Source organism: Manis javanica, chromosome 5 (assembly GCF_040802235.1).
Source record: "Manis javanica isolate MJ-LG chromosome 5, MJ_LKY, whole genome shotgun sequence".
In the NCBI taxonomy this organism is placed as follows: Eukaryota; Metazoa; Chordata; class Mammalia; order Pholidota; family Manidae; genus Manis; species Manis javanica.
This window is the reverse complement of record NC_133160.1, coordinates 82,795,243-82,822,319: the sequence shown is the minus strand read 5'-3', so window position 1 is coordinate 82,822,319 and position 27,077 is coordinate 82,795,243. Positions and strand designations below refer to the sequence as shown.

Below are 27,077 nucleotides of genomic sequence, written 5' to 3'. Positions count from 1 at the left end.
ACTGTCACCTCATACTTTGGAGATTTTTCTCTTGTTTGAGGGAACGGTTTCAAAAACCCAAATCTAACTGTATTTTTCTTACATTTCTCTTCCCCACTTTTCACCAGTAATAATTTGTGATGTCTTCTAAATTAGGTGGAATCTTTCAAGTTTTTACCCTTCAGTCTTTGCTTGAAAACGATACAGACTTCATGTATGTATTCCCAAGAACAGGTCTTCTTTTCCCACTCACGAGAGAATGTGAAACCCCTAACCCCCAGCTTATTCATCCAGACTGTATTTTGGTTTGGTTCTCATTTTTTGAGTATCTACTCACTTCATGGAGAAGTTTAGCTGGCAGCCTGTGTCTGGTAGCCACCAACCTCTTGTGTGTCCTCTGGGTGGATGAGCTCTGTTACTCACCTCACAGTGCTTCCAAAACCAAAATTTATTTGTTCTTACCTGCTCTCAGTACTTCCTAAGAATAGGATATTCCTCTGCACCCAGGTGCTTCTGGAAGACACCTTCCTACTGCTGAAATCTCTCCTCCTCATAAAGTAAGCTCTGATTCACAGAGCAAGAGAGTCTTCTTTCTTACATTAGGAGAATTAGTGTTCTTCTTTAGAACTAATATTTTCCTTTTTTAAAATAGTGTTTTAGCTCTTGAAAAACTTTAAGGTCCTCTTTGTTCAGTCAAAATTTTTTAAAGATTTTAATACAGAAACGGAAAATGGAGCTGCCCCCTTCTGCTACACACCACCAACAACCCTTGCCCCCTCCCCATCACTGCTTAAGGCAGTGCCAAGATCATTTCCATAAAAATGTATAATTATTGATTCTAGGTTGGAAACAGCTCCTCATCCTTCTGAGTATAAACCCCTGTTAGGTCAGTAAGTGTGGATTCCAGCCTTGTACTATACATGGTTAGGTGCCCTATAAGGAGGTGACTATAGTTTTATGTGTATGTATAAAGAGATCCCATAGATAGGAAATGGTATATATGTTTCTTCTCAGTTATGTGTTTTCTGTTAAAATCTCTCTTATCAAAATAGCAAAGCAGAATAATTAGGAGTACAGGCTTTAGAGTTGGACAAACCTAGGTTATTCCCATGGTTCTACTGATAAGTAACTTTAACACTTGTGCAAATCATTAGAACCTTTCAAATTTTCAGTATTGCCAACTGTAAAACAGAAACAATTGGTGCCTGCATATTAAGGTAAATAATTTATTCAATAAATATTTAGTGAATGCCTTCTAAGTGCCAGGCACTATTTGTAGGTGCTGAGAATGAAGAAGGAAGCAAAATAAAGTTCCCAATCTCATGCAGTATATATCATAATAGAGAACACATTCTAGCTGAAAGTCAAACCAATGAGTTACAGATCTTCCTTGACTTATGTCTGGTCATTGTAAGTTGAAAATATCATTAACTTGAAAATGCATTTAATACATCTAAACTACAGAGCTTCATAGCTTAGCCTAGCCTACGTTAAACGGGTCCAGAACACTTAGAGTCTACAGTTGGACAAAGGCATCTAATGCAAAGCCTATTTTGTAAGAAGGTGTTGGCTGTCTTATGTAATTTATGGAATACTTGTACTTAAAGTGAAAAACATAATGGTTGTATGGGTGCAGAATGGTTGTAACTGTATTGGTTGTTTACTGTTGTGATGGTGTGGCTGACTGGGAGCTGTAGCTCACATCATGACACAGTATCATACCACATATAACAGCCTGGGGAAAGATCAAAATTCAATTTATTTTCTACTGAATGCGTATCTCTTTCATACCATCGTAATGTTGAAAATCGTAAGCTGAACCATCGTAGGTCAGGGATCGTCTATATAATACAGTGTTTGATTATTACTATGAAGTAGGGAGTAAAAGGGGTGGAGCTTGACTATTTTTAATGGAGGAATCAAGACAGATTTTGCCAAGCAGTTAACATCTGAGTAGAAATCTGAAGTGAGAGAGAAAGCCATGTGACTCCCTAGGAAGGGTATGCCAAGCTGAAGGAACAGTAAATGTAGAAGTCCTGAAGCTGGAATCAGACTGGTGCATTCAAGGAACACCACCAGCTTAGAGCCCATACATATCGGGATATTTCTAGTCAACCACTCTTTAAAACTTTCCTTTCATGGTTTTCAGTACTTCTGCTTGTTACCTCTTTGGTTGCTCCTTTATTGATTCTGTGTCTACTGACATTAACATATAACTTAATAAATTATAAGCACTTTCTCTGTGAAAGGAATGGTGCTAAAGTTGCACAAGGACAAAATGATCTCTGATTTTAAATGGAAAAGACAGGCAAGGTACATGCCAACTAAAGCAAAGCAGACTGATGCCATAGAAACATAAACAGATCTCAGAGCACAGAGAAAGAAGCCATTCCTTCTGACTTAGGATCAGAGATGAGTTGGTTTCAGAAGCAGCAATAACTTTGATGAGTCTCAGAGAAGGAGCTCGACAGGTGAAAAATGGGCAGTAAAGCAGGAACAGCATCATTAAAGATGCAAATGTATGCATTTTGACTCATGTTTTCTACTCCCCTGTTCATGCTGTACATGCTGGTCCTAATGGGATAATGTTTTTCCCTGAAATATGTTGTACTTTTCGACCATAAAAATGTTGTGCCCTTAATTTAGATCTTGTGACATATATTACATATATGGGTGCTTAAAGTAATCAGGACTTTCCGATTATAGTTAACATAGCCAAATGATTTTTACTTTTGTCCTGAGTGTTCTTAATTATCTACAACAAATACCTACTTTAGTGTATTTTCATGATAGTTGACATAGTTTGTGTTTGCATTTTTTGCAGCTCATTTCGGTGTACTTTGACAAATATTCCACAGACACAGGCTTTACTGAATAAAGCTAAGCTTCCTTTAGGATTGTTGTTACATCCCTTCAGAGACTTAACGGTAAAGTGACATATTTTAAAATATTTGTGAGTACTGATATGTGTGCTTATGTACAGGGTTTAGATCATATATTTTCTTAGAATTTTTTCATCTTGTGTTTTTAACTGAAGTATTGTTAATATACAATCTTCTATTGGTTTCAAATAGATAACGCAGTGGTTCAACAGTTACCCATATAATTAAATCCTTACCACCCACTAGTACAGTTACTGTCTATCAACATAGGAAGATTTTAATTGAATCATTGGCTGTATTCTCCCTGTGACCAACTTATGTTGCAATTGAGAATTTTTGTTCCTATTGTCTCCCTCACGCTCCCCACCTACCCACCCCCTCCCCCATGGTAACCACAGTCACTTCTCAGTGTCTGTGGGTCTACTGCTGTTTTGTTCATTCTGTTTTGCTTTGTTTTTAGATTCCACAAATAAGTGAAATCATATGGTATTTGTCTTTCTCCACCTGGCTTTTCACTGAGCATAATACGCTCTAGATCCATCCATGTTGTTGCAAATGGCAGGTTTTCTTTCTTTTTTATGGCTGAATAATGTTCCATTGTATATTTTTACCATATTTTCCTTATCCATTAATCTACTGATGGACCTTTTGGTTGCTCCCATATCTTGGCTCTTGTAAATAATATGGCAGTAAACATAGGGGTGCACATATATTTTCAAATCAGGGATTTTGTTTTCTTCAGGTAACTTTCTAGAAGTGGAGTTACTGGGTCACATGGTATTGCTATGCATAGTTTTTTGAGGAACCTCCATACTGCTTTCCACAGTGGCTTCACCAGTTTACAATCCCATCAACTGTAGGAGGGTTCTCATTTCTCCACATCGTTGCCAATACTGGTTATTTCCTGTCTTTTGAGTAGTGGCTATTCTAACTGGTGTGAGGTGATATCCCATTGTGGCTTTGATTAATATTTCCCTGATGATTAGCATTGTGGAGCATCTTTTTATGTGCCTGTTGGCCATCTGTATTTCTTCTTGGGAAAATGTGTATTGGGGTCCTCCACCTCTTTTTAATTGGCTTATTTGGTTTTTTGGTGTTGACGCATATGAGTTCTTCATATATTTTGGGCATTAGCCCCTTATTGGATAAATCATTTATGAATATATTGTCCCATACTATAGGTTGCCTTTTTGTTCTGTTCTGTTGTTGGTGTTCTTTGTTGTACAGAAGCTTTTTAACTTGTTGTAGTCCCACTTACTCATTATTTTATTTTGTTTCCCTTGCTCGAGGAGATCAGTTGCTCATGCTTATCTTCGAGAGGTTTTTGCCTATGTTTTCTTTACCAGTTTTATGGTTTTATGTCTTACATTTAGGCCTTTGATCCATTTCAAGTTTACTTTTGTGTGTGGAGTTAGACAGTAATGCAGTTTCATTCTCTTGCATGTAGCTGTCCAGTTTTGCCAACACCAGTTATTGAAGAAACTGTCTTTTCTCCATTGTATAGTCATGCTCCTTTATTGTATGTAATTGACCATAAATGCCTGTGTTTTGTTTCTGGGCTGTCTGTTCTGTTCCGTTGATCTATAGGTCAGTTCTTGTGCCAGTACCATACTGTTTTGATTGCTGTAGCTTGGTAATAGAGCTTGAAGTAAGGGAGTGTAATCCAACAGTTTTCTTCTTCTTTCTCAGGATTGCTTTGGCTATTCAGGGTCTTTTGTGATTCCGTATGAATTTTATGATGATTTGCTCTAGATCATTGACAAATGCCATTGGTATTTTGATAGGGATTGCATTGAATCTGTATATTGCTTTGGGCAGTGTGGCCATTTTGACAGTATTCTTCCTATCCATGAGCATGAGATAGATTACCATTAATTTGTGTCTTTAATATCTCTCATGGGTTAAGTTTATCCCCAGGTACTTTATTCTTTTTTGGTGCGATTGTAAATGGAATTGTTTTCTTGTTTTCTCTTTCTGCTAGTTCATTGTTTTAGTACATAGGAACACAACAGATTGCTGTGTATTAATTGGAATTTTATTTGAAATTAGAAGCAATCATTTATTTCAAATTCAATTCACTAAACATTTTCTGAGCACCTGCTCTGTGGAAGACCATAAACTAAGCACTAGTAAATACAGAGTTGACTAAGTCATTGACCTTGTCCCTAAGAAGTTTTTATCTAACAGGATAAAGATATAAAAAATAATTACAGGGAAAGATAACTAATACATGTAACTAACAAAATTCTGTGTGGTACTTAGGTATTGAGTGCAGTATGGGAAGTGATCCCCTCTGGGTTCAGTAGCAGAAGTTTTCTACCAGTCTAATTAGGTCTAAGTTGGGTTTTGAAAGATTAATAGTTTTGGAAGTTGAAAATGCTATGGAGGATAGATAAACTTGAAGATTCCTTTATTAAATATAAAGCAAACACCAACCACGATGCCAGTTAGGAAGGAAAACTATATGATTGTTCCTAACTGTATTAAACAAATAATAACCTTTGTAATAATGCAGTTCAAATGCTTCAAGTCTGTTGAATTAAAATATTACTTGCTTAAGATTCCATAGTCTGTGTGGCCTAATACATAGTTTGCAGGAATTTTACACATACTTATGGTATTTCATGTAAGTATATTATATTTAAACTAAAATTTCCAGACTTCAGAAGGTTTATCCAGGCACATTTTATTTATACTTTGTGAGTTGCATTTCTCCCTCACACCTTTTTACTACTGTGGTTTTCTAATTCTCTTATTATTACTGAGTTTCTTTTATTCTCATTCATCTGAAAAATACTTATTGACTACCTGTCATGCTAGATGGTGGAGATACCAAGGTCAGTAGGCTCTCTCGTAGAGCCTAGTTTCCTACTAGGATATATATATGATTATCTTCTAGAAGCATGTACACTAAATTGGCAACAGTAGCTTCCTCTGGGATGTAAAATTCCAAGTAATTTTTTATTTTCTCATTTTCATATAGCTTTTTTCTGATTTTTTTCACAAATGATATGTACTATGTGATGAAGATTAAATGTGTGAGAAAAATTAAATACAAAGATGTAACTGTTTATGTATATTATAGAAAGGGGGAAAAAACCAGAGGAAGCATACCAAAATATCAGGGGTTAATTTAGAGAAATAGAATAATATGTGATTTCTTTTTTCATATTTTCTAAATTTCTTAAAATTGAATTAAAATTTCTTTCCCAAACTAAGCATAAAGAGAGACGTATGCTTTTTAAAGGCATATTGTGTTTGGTTTCCTATGGCCTCGGTTCCCATCAGGACTGTTGTGACTGTCTGTGAGCAGGGCCCTATAGTCTAGGATTAGGCGCAGGCAGGAACAAAGACAATGGCATTTTTACATGGTAGATGTTTCTATCTCACTATTATTTCATGTGTCTTGTTGATGAGCTCTGAGTTACATTATTTTCTTTTCCAACTAGGCCTTTTTTCAGCCAGTAAGTCTCATTACATTTGGTTTGACTTTATTTTAGTGTTAAAGTTTGTGACGAAAGAAGAAGAAACTGTGGTAGCTACTTGTGTTGCTCAGCACATCACTGGATTTTGTTAAAATGCTTTAATTTCAAAGCTCAGTTAGAGGTTCTATTCTGTATACAAGCAGAGCAGTATGTATTTTATTATTCCCTGAAGTGCTGTTTCTTCTACAGTATCTTTATTTTATTTCCTAGCAATTACCAGTGATAACATCAAATACCATTGTGAGGTGCCGATCTTGTCGAACATATATCAATCCTTTTGTATCCTTCATTGATCAACGTAGGTGGAAATGCAATTTGTGCTATAGAGTTAATGATGGTAAGTTTCAGATTCTTAAAATAAGTGTGTTTAATATTAGTTTAAACATTTTGACACTTTTGGCATTATCTATTCTCTCCCCGCATGGCTTTTAAAACTTTCATGGCCCTCTTAATGAATTTAATGAATAGAATTAGGTTACAGATACTTAATTTTGGCTGGGCAGGAAGATGATTGATAATGAGGAGAGTGACAAGGGCCAAGTGAAAAAAGTATTCAGTATTCATAAAACAAGCAGTATAGGTCGTGCAGACTAATTCTGCGTGACCCTGACATGTTAAGGTTGTCTTCTGTTTGTACATTTAGTTCACTCAACTAAGTGTAGACCTTTGCCAGTATGGACACTTAAGGTGTGTGTGTATCTATCTATTGTCCCCTTTGGTCGTTTCTTAGATCCTTTTAATGTAATTGCTTTCAAATTTGTGTTTCTATCATCCATTTCATGTGATACACTAGGAAAAACAAGCCTAAGAAGCAAGTTTACTTGCTTTTCTCTCCTGATTTCAGAAAATAAGTCTTTTTATGCTTCTGATATATTTTTGAAGAGCTCTTAAGGTATTAGTTTTTCCATGAAATGTTCACAGATGAGATTATAAACCTCATATAAATATTGATGATACAGGTGTTTATTTCTAGGCATGTGTATGTGTATTTAGTTGCAAATCATATTACTAAATTTGTACTGGATTCCTAATTCCTGCCTAGTTCCTGAAGAATTTATGTATAACCCCCTTACTCGATCTTACGGAGAGCCTCATAAACGACCAGAAGTTCAGAATTCAACCGTGGAGTTCATTGCTTCTTCAGATTACATGGTAACTATTCAGCGTTGAAATCAGTCATGGAATGCAGTTGTATTGATCATTTGTAATTTGTTGTTAAGTGAAGTGTCAAAATCTTGAAATTGTTTATAGTATGAATTTTTGAAAATAATGCTGAGAGTTTAACCTTAACAAATAAAAAACTCTTTGTAAAGGTTACTTGACCAAGAAAAATGTTACATTACTGAGAAACTTCAGTAATGTTCTATGATAATCACTAATAACATATACAGTTGGTTGCTATATTTTGATTTGAATACTTGCATGGAATGAACATATTCTTTTACCATGTATTATTTAAGACCCTCAAACAGAAAAATTTATATTTCTACCAAAACTGCAGTTTTCAGGCTCTTAAAGAGACCACCATCTTACTGGTTTACCTGGTACAGATGCAAGACAAATGGATACTGACTGCACTCTAACTTTTCTCTTTCCAGTCATCATAAAATTCTGCCTGTTCTTTAGATATACGGACTGTAAGATCTCATTCGTCTTTTCCACTTAACAAAAATGAATTCTTGGCCTAAGTTCTGCTTATCTTCTTGATCACATCTACTTACTTTAAATATATTTATAATAACTTACATTTCTTCTGTATCCTCATTTCTAATCTTTGTTACCTGCAAAAATGTAGTGTTGCTTGTAGGGAAAGGTAAACAGAGATAGCTAATGTGTATTAAATTCCTGGTGTTTGGCCCATTTCTTAATTTTTGTAATGTTTATGGTCCCTTATGTCCATGTTAGTAACTGCCCACTTACCTACTATTTTCCTGTTTCTGTATCAACTACAGTGAATTTGCATTTGGTCACTTTTGCTCTCAACTTCTTGCCTGCTTTAGAATTTACTATGTTCCCAACTCTGTTCTGGCTCCTTAGGAGTCTAAAGCTAACTGAAGCAGTGAAGCAAGAAGTAATCTTTAATTTTTGCTGTATGATCCTTGGTTAGCATGTTTAATACAAAAGACTTTATATATCCTTTCATTTTAAGTTGCTATAACAATAATTTTCAAGCACACTTCAAAGTAGAAAACAGTGTAATGAGCCATCATTTACCCATCACTGAGTTTCATCAGTTAACAACACTTTGCTAAATGTACTTCATCTGTTCCCATTCCATCCTATCCCCCTTCCCCCTCACTCACCCTGGAGTTTATTAAATGCTAATCCCAGCATCATATCATTTAACCCATACTTCCATATGTATGTCTAGCAGATAAGGACACAGCATACATAGAACACCATCTCAGGGACTTTGTTTACAGTTATCATTTAACCCTGGAGATTTAGCCACCAGCAGGTGACCTAATAGCTAGTACTAATGGTTGTTAGGTTAAAAAAAATAAATATAAAAAGAATTTTCTTAGGAGTAGGGAAGGGATGTGGAGGTGAGTGTTAAATAATAAATAAGCGTAATTTCCTTTGAAAAATGTCAGCCAACCTTCTATCAGGGAAACATTAAGCCCATCTATTTAACCATTACTGTATAGTAGCTGCCTTACCATGCTTGATCCACAACAGCTTTATATGAAAAAGGTGAAAAGAATGTCATTTTCTTTACCACATAAGGTCTTAGAAAACATTAATACTGTTTGTGTATATTTTTTGGTGTAATATACTTAGTTAATATACAGCAGAAAGGGAGGTATGAAAAGAATAAATTATACCTACAAAATAAATTACATTATGTTTATTCTTTTCAGCTTCGTCCTCCTCAACCTGCAGTTTACTTGTTTGTTTTAGATGTGTCTCATAATGCAGTGGAAGCTGGATATTTGACAATTTTGTGCCAGTCATTGTTAGAAAATCTGGACAAGTAAGAATTTTTTTAAAATTTATTATATGTGTGTGTGTGTGTGTGTGTGTATACATATACATGTATATTTATGTAAACATGAAGTGTTTATTAACAGCATATTTGGTTCTTATTAAGTTTGATTTCATTCATCTATTACTAAAAAAGTTCTTGCTGTCCACCTTAGAATAAGGATCCTGCTACTTGGATTATTATGATTTATGATTTATGACTTGGTATGTGAATCATAAAATCATAAAAGTTTTAATACTTGGTAGGGAATTTAGATCTAACCTCACTATTCCTCTGACTTAACAGATGTGAGCACTGGGGCCCAGAAAACCTGACTTGGCCAGGGTATCAGAGCTAGGGTATCAAGACTTTAGGTGAGAAAAATTTAGCTGTAATTCCTGAGCACGGAGTTTTTCATAAGATAATTTTAAATGTGCTAATGAGAGAAATAGCCAAATAAAGGGAAAGAGGGGAGTTGATTTGGTGCTGAATATTGGAGGACGCCAGAAACTGAACTCTTCGTTTTGGCACATTAATAATTAGCTGTGCTGTGGAGGTGAGAATAAAGTATAGGATTGGTTGCTTATATAGTATAGCTGAATCTAAGTCCTGCCTATGTGTCTACCAATGTTAGTCTTGAAGGAGACCCTCAACTGTTTTTAAAATGGAACCTTACAAATCTCTGGAAAATAAAGTTGTGTGTATATTAGTTTTTCCACACCACCACCCACAGGAGATGTGACTTAAGCTTGTTAGCAGGAGCGGTTCACTTTTGCAGTGGTTCATGATGTGTATAGAGGTGTGGGGGTGGTTGAGTCTGTGTGAATACTTTGTTAGAAGTACTCTTGGTGACTCTGTAACATTCCCCCACATCTTCCATTTGAGTATGAAAGTCCTTGCTGATAAATGTTAGCTCTAGTCACCATAATGTGTGTATCATTGATTTTGGCCTGCGAATAAACGGATAACATTGAGACATTTGAGATAAAAACATCCAGAGATAATAAATGATTTGCTCTTGGTTTTTGTTGGTAACTTAGAGTTTTCATATTTTTATTCTTAACGGAAGCATTTGCCTGTTTTTAGTCATAAAAGCTTAATTCAGATTCAGCTTTAGCAGTGAATGGCAATGGAAGATCCTCTGCAAAGAAGTCATTTGTAAGGCAGAAGGGTTAGTTTACTTGAGGAGTGTGCGGATATAGCCCTACAGATAGGACAGTCCAACAAAGTTGGGTGACTGTTTGTAAATTAAATAGACTATGCCAAAGCAAAGGGATGAAATTGGGAACAGAAAGTCATTTTTTAAAAATATATATATTTGATTACAGCAGAAAATAGAAGCATTAGGAAAGTCAAACAAAGTAAAGGTGATAGGATAGCAGCAATATAGTAACATGTTTTTTGGAAACAGCTCTATGGATATAACTTTGAGAAAGAGGAATTTAATACTGGAGCAGTTTCAGATCAGCTCTATTTTGAGCTTCAGAGAGTCAGTAATAGTCTCCATTCTAATGGAGCCTGAGAAATCTCAAAGAGTGAGGAGTACTCTGTAGAAACGTTGTAAATATTGACCAGTATTGGTAAGCTAAATACCCACATAATTTGTTGCATTCTGTACCCTGAAATGCTTTTGGACTTAGCTTGCAGACTGTGTCTGAACAGCTTGATCGATCATGCCTAATAGTTATAATGCTATAATACTCAAAAATATTTTACAGGCATTGCTAAAATAGTACATTACATAACAGCAGTTGACATAGTTGGTGGTACTTAGAAACACACTTTTGTAAGATGAGGCATCCATCTTATCAATAAGGAATGCTTGATGGGCAATGAATGTTCAGTTCTTCTCAATACCTAACTCTAGCAGGAAATTTGTTTAAAATGATGACAGAATAGACAGGGAAGATGGCAGAAGAGGAGGTCATTGTGATAACCTCCCTCCCATGTACACCAAGGCAGCAACTACATGTAAACCGGTAAACTCTGAAAAAGACCTGACCACCAGCAGAACAGACCTTTCACAAACCTTTCAACAAAGAGGCCATGTTGAGAAGGGTAAAGAGGACAGAGCCTCCTCTTTTGGAATCCAAATTCTTCCCCCATCCCACATCCCAACCCATAAGTGGGAGTATGTGAGGTATGGAGGGTGGGATATTAAAACACCCAGCCCTGGGATATGCCAGAAACATGAGTTTCTATAATACGTGGCTTTGAAAATCATTGGGGCTTAACTCCGAGAGAGCCGGAGGGTCTGTGGGAGGCCAAATCTCTACTCTTGGAGGACTGGCATGCTGTGTCAGTCTGTGTGAGCTTTTACAACAAAAGCAGCAGTTTGAATTGAAGAGGAAGGAATGCTTCCAAACTAATTTTACAAAGCCAGCATTGCTTTCATACCAAAAACAGGCAAAGACTCTACAGAAAAAGAAATTTACAGAAAAATATCCCTAATGAACATAGGTATAAGAATCTTCAACAAAATATTAGCAAACTGATTTCAAAAATACATTGAAAAGATCATTTAACACAATCAAGTAGGATTTATTCCAGGAAGGCAAGGATGGTTCAGCATCTTCAAATCAATCATTGTGACACCATATTAACAAAAGGAAGGATAAAAACCATATGATCCTCTTAAATAGATGCAGAAAAAGCATTTGACAAAATTCAACATCCATTCATGATCAAAACTCCCAAAGAAGTGGTTATAGAGGGCACAGAATGTAATATAATGAAGGCCATATGTGACAAACCGATGGCTAACATCACACTCAACGGTAAAACTCTAAGGTTAGGAATTAGAAAAGGATGCCCACTGTCAACAGTCTTACTCAACACAGTACTGGGAGCAATCAAAGAAAAAGAAAGAAAAGGCATCCGAATTGGGAAGGAAAAGGGGAAACTGTCACTGTTTGCAGATGACATGATACTAGTTGTAGAAAGTATCTCAAATAGAATCCACCAAAACTTATAAATGAATTAAATAAAACTACAGGATACCAAATCTTTATACATAAATCTGTAGCATTTCTATATACTAAAAATGAACTAGCAGAAAGAGAAATTCGAAAAACAATCCTATTTACAATTGTACCAGATAGATTAAAATACCAGGAATAAACTTAATCAGGAAAGTGAAAGGTGTATACCCTGAAAACTGAGACATTGATAAAAGAATCTGAGGATGACACAAGTAAGTGGAAAAATACACTCTCCTAATGGATGAGAAGAATTAATTTTGTGAAAATGTCCATACTACCCAAAGCAATCTACAGGTACAGTGCACTTTCTATCAAAATGGCATTTTTTTACAGAACTAAATCAAATAACCCTAAAATGTGTATGGAACCACTGATGACCCAGAATAGCCAAAGCCATCTTGAGAAATAAGAGCAAAGTTGGATAGCCAAGATATAGAAGCAACCTAAGTGTCCATCGGCAGATGAATGGATAAGAAAGATATGGCATGTCTGCACAATGGAGTATTAATTAACTCAGCCATAAAACAGAATGAAATCTTGCCATTTGCAAAACATGGCTTGAACTATAGGGTATTACGCTATGTGAAATTAGTCAGTGAAAGACAGATACCATATGGCTTTACTTATATGTGGATTCTGAAATGCAAAACAACAAATAAATAACCTAGAAACAGACTCATAAATACAGAGACTAAACCGGCGGTTGCCAGAGAGGTGGGAGATGGCTGTATAGGCAAAATAGGGCAAGGGAATTAAGAGACATACTTCCAGTTACAAAATAAATAAGTCACTGGGATGAAGGTACTGAATGGGGAATATAGTCAATAATATTTTAGTAACTTGGTATGGTGACAGGTGGTAACTACATATATCATGATCAGCATTTTGTAATATATACTAATGTTGACTCACTGTTGTATACCTGAAGGTATTAATGTCAACTATACTTGAGTTCAAAAATAAACCTTGATGATTGATAAAATGTCTCCACTTTCTAAGTGCAGTTTTATTTAAAATTCTGCACATTAAAATCTGATTTATATAACAGTCTTTCATTTGTTACTCTGTCCTTAAAATTCTTAAATGAGATACACTATTTTTGTAATACTGACTGAAAATATGTGTCTTTTTTCACTTAAAGGAGTGTGTTTCAAAGGAAAGTTAAGCACAGATTTTTTTTTAATCATCATTTTTAGTTTTGTCTTACTACTTAAGTTTTCTGAAGTATCAACTCCAAACACGTCAGCGGTTTTATCTGAAAATGTAATGCTCCATTTTTGTTCTTCTCAGATATATACTGGTTTTGATAGGGATAACTTCACTGTCTTCTATATTAAAGCATTTGTAATTATTCTTAGACTTAGTTTACTATTTCATTATTTTTGTAAATGTGTTGACTGAGCACTTTGAATTTAAAATTGTCATTTTTTATCTTTAGGCTCCCTGGAGATTCACGAACAAGAATAGGATTCATGACCTTTGATAGCACTGTTCATTTCTACAATTTACAAGAAGGAGTATCACAGCCTCAAATGTTGATTGTATCTGATATAGATGGTAAGCAGTGAATAAAATAAGACTTTCTAGCTGTGGACTTTGGAATTGAGACAACTTTATTTGACAATATATATCATAATGCTGTAACGATAATTTAGTTCACTTTGTTTTTTTAAAAAAATAATAGCTTACTTAAAGACACTTGATTCTAAGATTTTTACACCTGTGTGTGCTTCTGTATGCACACACACACACAGGCATACACATGTGTATAATACATACAGAGTATATATAATTAATAAAGCAATATTATAGTACCCATTATATGTATGGCTTGATAAAAGCTAAGATTTTTTAATTTATTATATTCTTTTGACTTATCTGTTGATTAAAATATGTTTTCCCTATAGATGTTTTTCTACCTACACCGGATAGCTTACTTGTGAATCTATATGAAAGTAAAGAGGTGAGATTGATCTTTTCTTAAAGTTGTAAAATATATGTTATTTCATCTGTTTACTAAAATGCTTAATGTTTCTTTACTTAGTATAATAATATAGCAGTAGACAGTATAGGTAACATATCTGTGGACTTCTCAGTTTATAGTCCCCTAAAATGTAGTGGCACATCTTATACTCTGCAGTGTTTTGAAGAAGAGTATTGTCTTGACTTCTCAGTAATTCAACTTTTAATCTTTGTTTTCCCAGCTTATAAAGGACCTACTGAATGCATTACCAAATATGTTCACCAACACAAGAGAAACACACAGTGCCCTTGGTCCCGCACTTCAGGCTGCCTTTAAGTTAATGTCTCCAACAGGCGGCCGTGTGTCTGTATTTCAGACACAGTTACCTTCCTTGGGTGCAGGGCTTCTGCAGTCTAGAGAAGATCCTAATCAGAGGTCGAGCACAAAGGTATTCTGTTTTATTTCTCTGTCAAAATATTCAGAGTGGTATTTTGTATTTCTATAAATTGTGTAATTATTCGACTTTTCTATTTCATTAATAGCAAAAAGCTTAGTAAGAATTTAACTTGAATTATTGCTTTGGCTTTGTATTGCAGTGTGTTCTCTTCATTACCTTATTTGTAGGGCAGAAATTTGGATATCATCTAACTCCATTTTAGAGATGAGGAAACAGATTAAACTGTCGTGCCAAAGGTTAAATAACTTCAGTGGTAGAGATGTAACTTGATTTTCTGTTTTTGGTGCTTTTTTCTATTACACAAGTGATAATACTTAGTAAATCTGAGATACTATAATTTAACATGCTTGTACTAATAAACTTTTAAGTTATACAGGCAATACAAACTGTAAACGTGTATATAAATAAATAAAACAAATCTTAACCTCAAGATAAGAGCATTTAGTTATACAAACACACACAAATAAGCATAATTGGGCATCATACATAGATACTTTATTTTTTAACTGACTTTTCATTGGAGAGTTTAGTGTGAACATTTTCTGAGATTCCTAAAAATTATCTTTAAAAAATATTTTTCTGTAAATGTGTTAAGTACTTGATTTAATTAATCACCGTCTAGCTACTGAATAATTATCACAAGTGTTTTCACTATTTAAAAGAAAAGAATATGAGGCTGAATATTATTTGGGTCTTATATGAAGATTTGGTCAGGGTATTTTAATCTCTTATTTCAAATAATAAATGAAATAGAACAATCATTTTTGTTCTGTATATGTTTTGTCTGCCCTCAACTTAGATATAAGAAAATGCTACAACTAATAATGAGTATGCATTAAACAATTTTAATACCGTCATGAACCTTTAGCAACATACTCAGTTTTTCATCAGGATAAATCCCTAGAAGTGAAATTATTGGGTCAAAAAGCATATTTTTATTCAGATATTAATGTTTTTTACTTATTGGAGTTTTTTTATCAACCTGTTCTCTTAAGGACTTTGATCTTCTAGCCACCATTAAGTATTGTTGCTTTATTCTTCACCAGTTTGCTGGAGAAAAATAGCGGTATTATTTTACTTTTTATAGAAACTGTATTTTTAAGGTACTTTTGAGAAACCAATTTTAAAATAAATTGGGGCATGATAGTTTTTAAATTCATCAAAAAGTACAGCTAGCATTCTGTTCATTGATCCATTGCAGTCCTTTATAGAATACTCAGGTGTTTTTGTACACAGGACGGTGTTTTATGTTTAGTGAATTCTTTGATAGTTTTGTTTTTCTCTCCTTTAATCATCAGAAATATTCTCTATCCTGCTGGGACTCAAAAGCTTAAGTATTTGTTCTGGTTTATGTGTTCTTTTGAATCTCAGTAAACTAGTATAATAATTAAATTCTATAATGAAGAGTATTGAAACCTTTTGCTGTGCAATGCAGCACAGTGATTAAGAACTTGGAGCCTGGTTCTTAGAATTTTAACGTGATCTCCAGTGGCACCTTCTCAGCTCAAGTGTTCTCACACCAATAGGAAAAACCTTCCTTAATCTATTGAACGCTGATGCTGCTATATAATAGTAAATAATAATACTTAATAGCTCACTCTGGAGCCCGACTTCTTGGGTTTCTATTTCAGACACCACCAATAAATATGGGTTAAATTACTTAATTTTTTGCCTCAGTTTCCTAATCTGTAAAATGTAGATAACACTATGAGATACATGTTTTTATGAGGGTTAAATAATTTAATGTATATAAGACACTTGAGCAATGCTAGCACATTAAGCACTTTATAAATGTAAGCAAATATTACTCTTATAGGAAATCTGTACCAACTGCCTAGATTTTTTTTTCCTGCCTAGTTTTTTTTAAAACTTTCAGCTTGATAGGGGCAGAGGATATCCTCCTCCTCATTCTAGGAGAGCTGTAGGAATATGTGCATAATTAAAATTTTCTCTCTCTTATTTAATGACCTGTTGACTTAGGTTATACAGCATCTTGGCCCTGCAACTGATTTTTATAAGAAACTTGCTTTAGATTGCTCAGGGCAGCAGACGGCAGTGGATCTGTTCCTTTTGAGTTCACAGTATTCTGATCTTGCTTCTCTAGGTAAGGAGTCTTTATCTGTTTACATAAATATTTTTAGTATATAATTAAATCTGAACTCTTTAGTAATAGCTCTCAACACTTGAGGGAGAAAGGCACGTGAATTATATACATCATATCTATGGAAATTACCAGTACACTTTAAAACACTATGCAAATATAAAATTCTTTTACTATTTGTTTTTAAATCCAATTCCCTTTATTCTCCTCCACAATAGACCTTATCATACATTATATTTTATAAATGTTTTCTCAGATTTATATATTCTTATTTTGACAGGTTAGGTTTTCCCATTATGACTAAGATTGCATCATAATATAGAATCTGTACTACTGTTGGACAAGTAGAATATTATTATTTCTGTAGCTGATACTTTTTATATTTCTCTCTCAAGCTTGCATGTCCAAGTATTCTGCAGGTTGCATCTATTATTATCCATCTTTCCACTACACCCACAATCCTTCACAAGCAGAAAAGTTACAAAAAGACTTAAAGCGATATCTCACAAGAAAAATTGGATTTGAAGCTGTAATGAGAATAAGGTGCACTAAAGGTATGAAATTATAGAAATTATATGCTTTCATCAAAATTAACTTCCTGTGATTACCTATAAAGATCATTCACCATAAAGGACTTTTTGCTTGATTCAGTTAGCTGTAACCTGTTTTAAATATGTACAGGTATTAAATAATCAACACCAATTTTTTAAAGTAATCTGAATAAATGGGCAAAAGTAATATTGTGATTTATGAGGAAGAACTTAAGAAAAGGCCACATTGGGGGTGATTTTAGAAGGAGAATTAGAGGACTACGAGAGATCTTAAGTGAAAATGGTCAAATTACTAATCTTCACCTTCATAATCATTCAAATAGTCTTCAATTTACATTACCTCTGTTTTCTGTGAATGTTTGCTGGAGAGATTTGGATCCCTCATTTTAATTCTTAAATGGTGGAACAGTATCCCTCATTTAATTTTGTATGTTTGTCTGACTTCAAATCACATGGGAAAATTATAAGATTAGTTATCAATACTAATACCAATTTGTGAAACATGTAGTCTTCCTTTTATATAACCTGCATTGGTTTTTTTAAATCAGTATTTTAGAACACCTGCCAAAACCCCAATCTACTCTCTCGTTATCCTTGTGATTCAGGATCAGAGACTTTTTCTTACTTTGAAATGTAGCTTTAGCCTGAAGTGAAGATGCTACTGTTACCCCATCTTCTATAACAAGTTTTCTCATCCCTAGGTCTTTCAATGCACACTTTTCATGGAAACTTCTTTGTCCGTTCCACTGATTTGTTATCTCTCGCCAACATCAATCCTGATGCTGGATTTGCAGTACAGCTGTCAATTGAAGAAAGTTTGACAGATACTTCCTTAGTGTGCTTCCAAACAGCCCTACTATATACATCAAGCAAAGGTAATGTTTACAGAAATGAGATACAACCTGCAGCAGTAATTCCCTCTCCTTTCACATGCTGGAGAAAATGGGGGAAAGAAGGAACGTACGGTTTTGAAGTAATGGAATTTGCATTAATCAAATATGTGTTCCATTCTTTTTTAACTCATTTTTTCAATCTCTAAATAATACCTTTTTTTGACTCATGGAAGACTTATATTCCTAGAATCGTATGTGTCCTGTAAACAACTCATGTTAAATCCAGCTGTGCCATGCCATCCTTAGAATTATTTCTTGCCCCTATAAAAAATAAAAAATTCTGCAAAGCACTTAAAGCCTGCATTTATTATTTGACAGTCTTTAAGTTTTTTAACATTTTACTATGTTGGATATAATTTAAAATGAGTTATATTAAAATAAAAAATAAAGCCTAATATTCAACTGCATACAAAATATATATTGAGTCTGTCTTCAGATTTCAAGAGTATTTAATTTTCCTTAAAGCATGTTAATTGTGAAACTTCGTTTTTGCACTTCAAAGTCCTGTTAGTGATTAAATCCAATCAAAATAACAACTTGAATGTTTAAAAATATTTTTAAAATACTAAAAAAATTTAAAAATCAAAATGAAAAATCATAAAAAATATGTTTGCTTTTTTTTTTCTTGGTCTAACGTATTTTGCAGTGACAGTTACTCATCATTTCATTTAGGTGAGCGGAGAATTCGAGTGCATACTCTCTGTTTGCCTGTAGTAATTTCACTAGCAGATGTTTATGCAGGAGTGGATGTACAAGCTGCCATCTGCCTTCTGGCAAACATGGGTGAGTAAAAAAGTGAAGGAGCAGGTGAAATGTACTTTTCTATCCTAAAAACGGAAGCCTTAGCATTTTTACCCTAGAATACCTTATTTAAAAAGTGTATGCTTTACATTTTCATTTACAGCAGTGTGTTTGACTATTACAATTCTTATTCATTCTTTACTTTAAAAATCTTTTGGAGGGGGTTCATAATCACTAAAAGCTGATAACAACCCAAATGTCCTTCAGCTGATGAATGTATGAGCAAACTGGTTCATCCATACAATGAAATACAACTCAGCAACAAAAAGGAATGAACTGTTGATATGTAAACAGACATGATAGCTCTCAAAGGCATTATGCTAAGTGAAAAGAAGCTGGATGCAAAAGCTCCCTACCTATATGATTCTACATATATGACATCCTGGAAAAGAAAAAATTATAGGAATGAACAATAAATCAGTGATTATCTGAGTTTAGGGCAGGGGGGGATTTTACTGTAAAGGGGGCAGCACAAGTAGATATTTTTGGGTTGATGGAACTATTGTGTATCTTGATTGTGGTCGTAATTACAGGGCTATCTGTACATTTAATGTATAGCCACCATAGAACTAAAGTCAAAAAAGTAAATTTTACCCTATGTAAGTTTAAAAAAATTCTTTGGGGAATTAATATAGTGCTGAGTGTTTTGTTTTTAATGAGTTTATCTTTTAGATGATTTAGACATGAAATGAACCTTTCTTTTTACCATGTAGTCCTGGGGAAAATACTCACTATTACTCTTTTTGGGAAAAATTATATTTACTAAAGGTTCCCAGTGTTTTTATTATCATTTTATGTCTGTATTTCAAATTAATTATACCATTACTGATAGTTTTCAACATAATTTTATTTTTAATACTTGGGCATATGTATAAAGTGATCTCTATTTTAATAAAATATGTACTTGGAAGAATTAAGTTTCACATTAATATCTGGCTGTTCAGTGTCTGCATGAGAACCTGTGTGCAGTTTGCCTCTTTTTTTATTGACATGGGATTGCTTTGCCAAAGAAGATTTTGGAGGATCACCAAGGATTACTCAGATTGCATAATTTATATTGTTGATGAAGAAAAAAATGGTACTTTATACATGTGACTTCTACTTGGATATTGGAAACATTCCCAGAGCTTTCTCGGAAGTAGATGGATTATATACATTCTCTAAGACCAATAGTGGTTAAGTGTTTTTAGACTTAACAAGATTAAAACAAAAAGGTGCAGAACAGTCTAGATTTGTTCTGATTATCAAATTTAATCAGATCAGGTCAGAAAAATTATGTAATGAGCTGATACTTTTAAAAATGAGGGAGCAGGGGACATATATATTTCTGTCCTCAAAATGTAGCTTTTGTTGATTTCTTAAATAATGCATACAAATTTTATCTGTTATAGCTTTCATTAGGATCTAGTGGTTAAATACATTGTCATTTTGGTTGCTTCCCAGCTGTGGATCGATCTATGTCATCAAGTCTCTCAGACGCAAGAGATGCTTTAGTGAATGCTGTGGTGGATTCGCTGTCTGCATATGGCACAGCTGTCTCAAATGCGCAGCACTCTGCATTGGTCGCACCCAGCTCCCTCAAGTTGTTCCCTCTCTATGTTTTGGCCCTTCTCAAACAGGTAGCTTTTTATACACTGTTACATTTAATAACTTCTTTTACAATTCTTGATACATAGGTGAAGAGATGAAATCTAGGTTTTCTGGATTAAAAAAAAATATTTAGGTGACTTGCAAGTAACAGGAAGAGTTTTGAAGAATGGTAAAGGTTAATGGAAAATGAAGTTATACGAATACGTGATGACTCTTGTGGAAGCATATGCCCTCTTTAATATGTGGGAGCAGCTTGAGTAATGCTGTTCAGACAGCGCACTCTCAATGTGTGCTATGGGAAAGGACCCACTGTTAGTTGAACATCTTTCCAAGTTTCAGGCACTGTTATAGGTGTTATATAGATATACGTATCATCTAATTTAATCCTTATAACAGCCTAGGGAAGTAGTATTCTTCTGTTTTTCTTATGATGACAATATAGCTTTGAGAAACTAAGTGACTTGCTCACATACGTATCTATTAAATGTCAGAGCTGAAAACTGAATGCATGTCCGTCTGATTTGAAGGTCAAGGTCTTTCCATGACTGATGGTATACATCTGTTTAATATTGTCTAGTATATTTGTTTTACTTGAAAAACGTTTATCTTTTTTCATTTAGAAAGCATTTAGAACCGGTACAAGCACACGCCTCGACGATCGTGTGTATGCTATGTGTCAGATAAAGTGTCAGCCACTTGTTCATCTAATGAAAATGATTCATCCCAACTTATACAGGATAGACAGATTGACAGATGAGGTATGATCTCTTTTAGAGCCTTTGACATTTTTAAATTTAAATATATTTTAAATATTCTTGATTCTGTAGCGAGGATAGTAATGTATTATTAACACCAGTAAGGATACTAGCTATGTGTTTGATTAGATGATAGAACTATTAGATACTATGTAGGTTATAGTTTTAAAAAATAGTTTCATATGGGCAATAATTCACCATGTGGGTTTGGTTATACTATTTATTACAAGCAAAGATATAGGGTGGATGTTTCCATTTATATCTTGTAGATACTGACTGTACTGATGTGATTAGAGTGTATTTTTGATTATATAGTAAATCAAATTTGGTATCCAACAGTATTTTTAATATGCAAATATGTGTCTTTTCTTTCGTCCTTGTATTAAAACTCTTACTCTTTGGAATCTTCTGTTTTGTTATTAGAGAAACGTAAAAAAGTAGCTTGCTTTGCAGGAAATTTAATAGTCATACTTTTAATACATATTAATCCCAGAAGGGAAGGATATGGTTATAATGTTTTATGTATTCATGTTTTTATCTTTTTAATTTGAGTATGTTTAAATGTCATGATTCTACCATCAAGGTGGCAATGTATTTTGTCAATAATTTTTTGCATCCTACAAATTCATAAGTGTCCTCTTTCAGTATTTCATCAAGAGCTAGGGCCATTAGGTTCCAAATTGTAATGATAGTAATGTAAGCTTACTTACATTCCATCTTTTTCTTTCCAGGGTGCAATACATGTTAATGACAGAGTTGTACCTCAACCACCTCTTCAAAAACTGTCTGCAGAGAAACTGACAAGAGAAGGTGCTTTCCTTATGGACTGTGGCTCTGTAAGCACTAACAAAGCTTAACACTGTTCCATCCGGCAAAAGGAAAACCCTTACAGGATCTAGCTACATTATCACTGATCAAGCAGTGAAAGGTGGATTATGAGCTAAGAGGCAATAAATTGGTACCTACACCAGAGGTCAATTTAAACTTTTCTAGATGGACATCATTGTACTGTCATAGACGTAATGAATTTTATTGTGGAGTATTTGTTGTCATAGATTATGCACATTTGGTAAAGGAAGTAAAGAGATAAATTCCTGTCTTGAAGGACTTTAACCATCCAGAATCATAAAATTCAAAGGAACCTCAAGCATTTATGTAGTTCAACTTTTATCCATTGTCTGAAATGCTCCTGATGATTAGGAGTCCAGGAGAAGTCACTGGACAGGGTGGAGGAAGGATTTCATATGGTCCAGACGGCTTCATAAATGTTGTGAGCGGAAAAAGGATTTGGATAAGCCACAGTATGGGGGTGGGAAGAGCTCACTAGTTAAAACAGAGTAATTTAAAGTGGATAGGAATGTATCAGTCATTTGTCCTGGTTAAAGCATCACATTCCTATTGGGAAAAAATCTATTTTATACGAAGCCTTGAAATTTAAGCAAAGAAGATACGAACTGCTCTGGATTTCTGAAGGTAGATTTTTTCCAAATGTAATTGAAATGTAGGTTTTTCCAATTGCAAGTTTTTTACTTTTATGTTTGTTCCTAATTTGAGGTAGTGTATTTTACCTCTTTTATGCTTAATAATTTTGAGAATATTAGCTATAGTGGGTTTCTGATTAGGGAGCTTTAATATTTTGTTTTTGTTTTTAGACTTTTTACATTTGGATTGGAAAAAGCTGCAACAATAACTTCATAGAGGATGTACTTGGGTACCCTAATTTTGCATCAATACCAGAGAAAATGGTCAGTAGCTCTTATACAGCTTTAACTTCTTATGTGCTTGTTTGTTTAAAATTTTTTTAAGTGAAAATTCTCGTAAGATTCACCATTTTAATCATTTTAAAATGTATGATTAGTTTTTAGTATATTCACAGTGTTGTACAACCATCACCAGCGTCTAATTTCAGAGTGTTTCCATCACCCCAAAAAGAAACATGTCTCCCCAATTCTCCCCTCCTGCCTTCCCCTGGCAACCACTAATCTACTCTATCTCTGTGGATTTGCCTGTTCTGGATATTTCATATAAATGGAATCACACAATATATGGCCTTCTGTGTTTGGCTTCTTTCACTTGCAGTGTTTTCCAGGTTCACCCATGTTATAGCATGTATCAGTACGTCATTCTCTTTTTATGACTGAATAGTAGTCCATTGTTGTGTGGTTATATCACATTTTGTTTATCTGGCCATCTATTCATGAAAGTTTGGGGTTGTTTCCACTTTTGGGCTGCTGTGGATAGTGTTACTATGAACAGTTTGTGTACAAGCGTTTGTGCAAACATACGCATTTAGTCCCTCTTGGGTACATACCAAGGAGTGCTGGGTCTGATGGTCAACTCTGTGTTTAACTTTTTGAGGACCTGCCAAAACTGTTTTCCAATAATTTTAACTTGTGATGTAAGTTACTTTGCTGATAATAAACATTTTTTTTCAGTTGGCCTCTACTGTCTGTTAACCAATACCAAAGAAAATTTTGAAAACAGTTCTCAAATTAATAGAAAGGCTTACCTTATTCTAGGATATTGTAAATATGTCCTGTCCTGTGAAATTAAAGTCAATGTTATTTTTACCACATTCTGCTGTTTGATTGATTTATGGGTTTTTTCCTTTGAATTTGACATATCAATCCTTGAGTTCATTTCTAAGACTCAACAAATGAGGAAAATAAGGAAAAGCTTGAAAAGAAAGAATAATATCAGCTAACAGGAAAAGCATATGAAAAATCAGTCCCACTAAATAAAATAGTAAACTTTATTTTAAAGCTATAGTTATTTAAGCACTGTGATATTGGCCCAGTATATCATTAGTGACAGAAAAGGATTCAAAAATGGCTCTAATTCATGAAAAAGAGAATGTGGTGTTAAAATTGCATTTCCAATCACTGTGAAAAAAGAAGGAATATTAGAAAAATAATGCCTTTGTAAGTCAGTGATGCAAAAGACTGATAAATCTGAGAGTATAAAAAGAAAGCATTTCTTTATCTGGTAAGGTAAATAAAGCCAAAAGACAACAAAATTGGAAGATCATCTGTAGCTAATATGACTGGAAAGGGCTAATTTCTCTCATATAAAAAGTTCTCACAAATCTTTAAGGAAAAGGCACCCCTGTTTCCTCAAAAAAAAAGGAAAAGAAAAATAGACAAAGGATTTGCATAGGCAGTTTATAGGGCAAAATAAAGTAGTGGTCATGTGAAACAATGTCAGCTTCACTCATAATTAGGAAAACAAAATAACTGCTTAGCATTTCTTTCATTTATCAGATTGGCAAAGCTGTTTTTTTGGTAATAGACAATAATTGCACAGGGTATAGGACAACATGCCTGTCAAATACTACTGATTAACCCAAATCTTTCCATTTAAATTTTTTAATATGCCATGAGCTATTTAGTTTACTGTTATGTTGGCTTTGAAAAAAATTTTTCCCAAAAGTTTTCAGATATATATATATATATGTATATATAAATAAAACTCGTATGTGTATGAGTTTTTATATATGTATAAGAGTAGACTTTAGGTCTTTTAAAAACAGTCTTACATACGGTTTTTAAATATATTTACACATCCACGTGTAATTTACACTTGTACTTTAAAATTCCTTGCCCTTATATTTTAAGGACTGAAGGAAATGCATAATTTTCAGGGAAGGGCTATTATTAGATTAGGTCATTGTGTATAATTGTTAAGTGAATTTTGTACTTAGTGGTAGTTGCCTTCATTTGAGTATTTCCCTTAGACGAAACATTAAAGTGTAGCACAGACACAGTAACTAATATATCACTGGCAATGTTTTATTGATTAATCCATAAAAAGTACAATATTCAGGTAAAATATCAGTGACATATTGTCATTAAACATGTTCCACTGACTTATTCAGGAAAATGTAAACATTCGTTGACAGTTTAAATTTGGTTTGTTTGGTCGCTGATGTCGGAGCTGGGAGTGCAGGTCTGCAGCTGGTTGATGGCGGCAGTGAGCGTCATGATTTAGTTCTAATTCTGTTAAAGTCTATGAGAAAGAAAGTAATTTCCTAGTTACGTTTCTTTTACCAGACACATCTTCCAGAGCTAGACACACTTTCATCAGAAAGAGCCAGATCCTTCGTAACTTGGCTTAGAGACAACAGACCGTTAAGTCCAATTCTTCATGTGGTAAAGTAAGTACTTCTGTAACTTATTTATGAAAACTGCTTACCCTGTGCAATCTTTCTGAAATTGCCTGTCTTCAAAGCAAATTTTAAATAATACCAAAATATATGCTAGTAGTAGAATGCTGTTACTTGAATAATATCCCTGTGTATTAGTAATTTTTTAAATGTATAATTATTCTTTTAAGTAATATACGTTTTTAGATAAATATTCTTTTCTCTTTTTCAGAGATGAGAGTCCTGCCAAAACGGAATTTTTTCAGCATTTGATTGAAGACAGGACGGAAGCCGCTCTCTCTTACTATGAATTTTTGCTTCACATTCAGCAGCAGATTTGTAAGTGAAGTGGAGTAAAGTTGAATAAGAAGAAAAAGGTCCACAACCTAGGTAAAGCATATGTCAGAGATGCACACAGGAAATTTAAAGTGATGGATTTGTTGTTACAAGACACAGCACCCTGCCTGTAACATATAGCACCCTGCCTGAGGCTTTGGCAAAAGGTAAAGGGGAAGAAAGAACGTGACAGATTTTCTTCAGTCTAAATTAATGGTTATGATGATGCTGTTTTACCAAGTATATTTTGAATTGGTTTCTACACATTTCTAGTAGTGCAGCAGTACAGTGCTCTGTTCATTGCAAGCTGGCAAAATAGCTCTGTGGAATGAGATGTAATGTAAAACTAGATAAATCCCTTTTTCTTAGAATTAATTTTGGACTTGAACTCTGACAAGAGATGCCAAAAGGCAGTGGTACCATGTTATTTGTTTATATGAATTACTTTTTAACAAGGAATGATTTGTATTCATTAAATGAATTCAATATTTTCCCTGTAAAAACAATAGCGTTTCAGCACATGAACTATAGAAAAAAATATATATGATGTACATAAATGTTACATTTGTAGAGAATGTAAAAATGTAACTACAGAATATGAATTGCTTAAACTGTGCTGCCGTGTCAGATGACAACTTTCTGTCGCAGTTAGAGAATGAGGTTGGCTAATTGCATATTATGAATTGAGTCCACAAAAGAAATACAACTCTTTGTAATCCTGTTAAATCTTTTATGTGGATTTATTTATGATCAGCCTACTAATTAAAAATATTTTGCTTGACAGTATGATTTGGTGTTTTTTGTGTGGGGGGAGGGGAGTTGGTAGTATTTTTACATATAGGATATACTGAATTTATTACTTTGAGAAATGCAGTGATTACATTTCAGTTAGTAACATATGAATACGTTTTCATTAGTTTGTGGACATTACCAAGTACTTATTCTGTTTGTACTTATTCATACACATGCCCCTTTCGAAATAAAAATGTTTATTGACTAGGTGTAATCTTAATTTGTCTTTCTCAGTTAAACTAGGCATTTTTTTCTGCACATTGATAACAAGGAAACTTCTGTAACTAACATATGTGACTATCCTATGTAATTGACCTTAATATTACCAGTTTAAATTTTGAGAGGGGTTTTATTCTGATGAAAAGAATCTCACTCACTGAAGCTTGTTTACTGTAGAAACTATTC

At 34.0% G+C, this 27,077-nt stretch overlaps 1 protein-coding gene across 7 annotated transcripts in view; it reads left to right on the top strand.

Annotated features, from left to right (window-relative positions):
- The window catches only part of SEC24B (SEC24 homolog B, COPII coat complex component), a 111,282-nt gene extending 84,621 nt beyond the window's left edge, over positions 1-26,661 (top strand). For 6 of the 7 annotated variants that reach the window (XM_073237181.1, XM_073237180.1, XM_073237179.1 and 3 more), the window contains 17 exons: positions 2,804-2,906; positions 6,557-6,683; positions 7,389-7,498; positions 9,208-9,320; positions 13,731-13,849; positions 14,200-14,255; positions 14,497-14,703; positions 16,693-16,816; positions 17,209-17,367; positions 18,066-18,239; positions 18,930-19,040; positions 20,502-20,677; positions 21,269-21,406; positions 22,135-22,239; positions 23,056-23,148; positions 25,453-25,556; positions 25,777-26,661. In XM_073237181.1, coding sequence (XP_073093282.1) covers positions 2,804-2,906; positions 6,557-6,683; positions 7,389-7,498; positions 9,208-9,320; positions 13,731-13,849; positions 14,200-14,255; positions 14,497-14,703; positions 16,693-16,816; positions 17,209-17,367; positions 18,066-18,239; positions 18,930-19,040; positions 20,502-20,677; positions 21,269-21,406; positions 22,135-22,239; positions 23,056-23,148; positions 25,453-25,556; positions 25,777-25,891 — 2,134 coding nt within the window. In that variant the 3' untranslated portion in view covers positions 25,892-26,661. The remainder of the gene's footprint in view (positions 1-2,803; positions 2,907-6,556; positions 6,684-7,388; positions 7,499-9,207; positions 9,321-13,730; positions 13,850-14,199; positions 14,256-14,496; positions 14,704-16,692; positions 16,817-17,208; positions 17,368-18,065; positions 18,240-18,929; positions 19,041-20,501; positions 20,678-21,268; positions 21,407-22,134; positions 22,240-23,055; positions 23,149-25,452; positions 25,557-25,776) is intronic. The other variant, XR_012131624.1, reaches the window with a different exon arrangement.
- Positions 26,662-27,077: the final 416 nt, after the last annotated feature.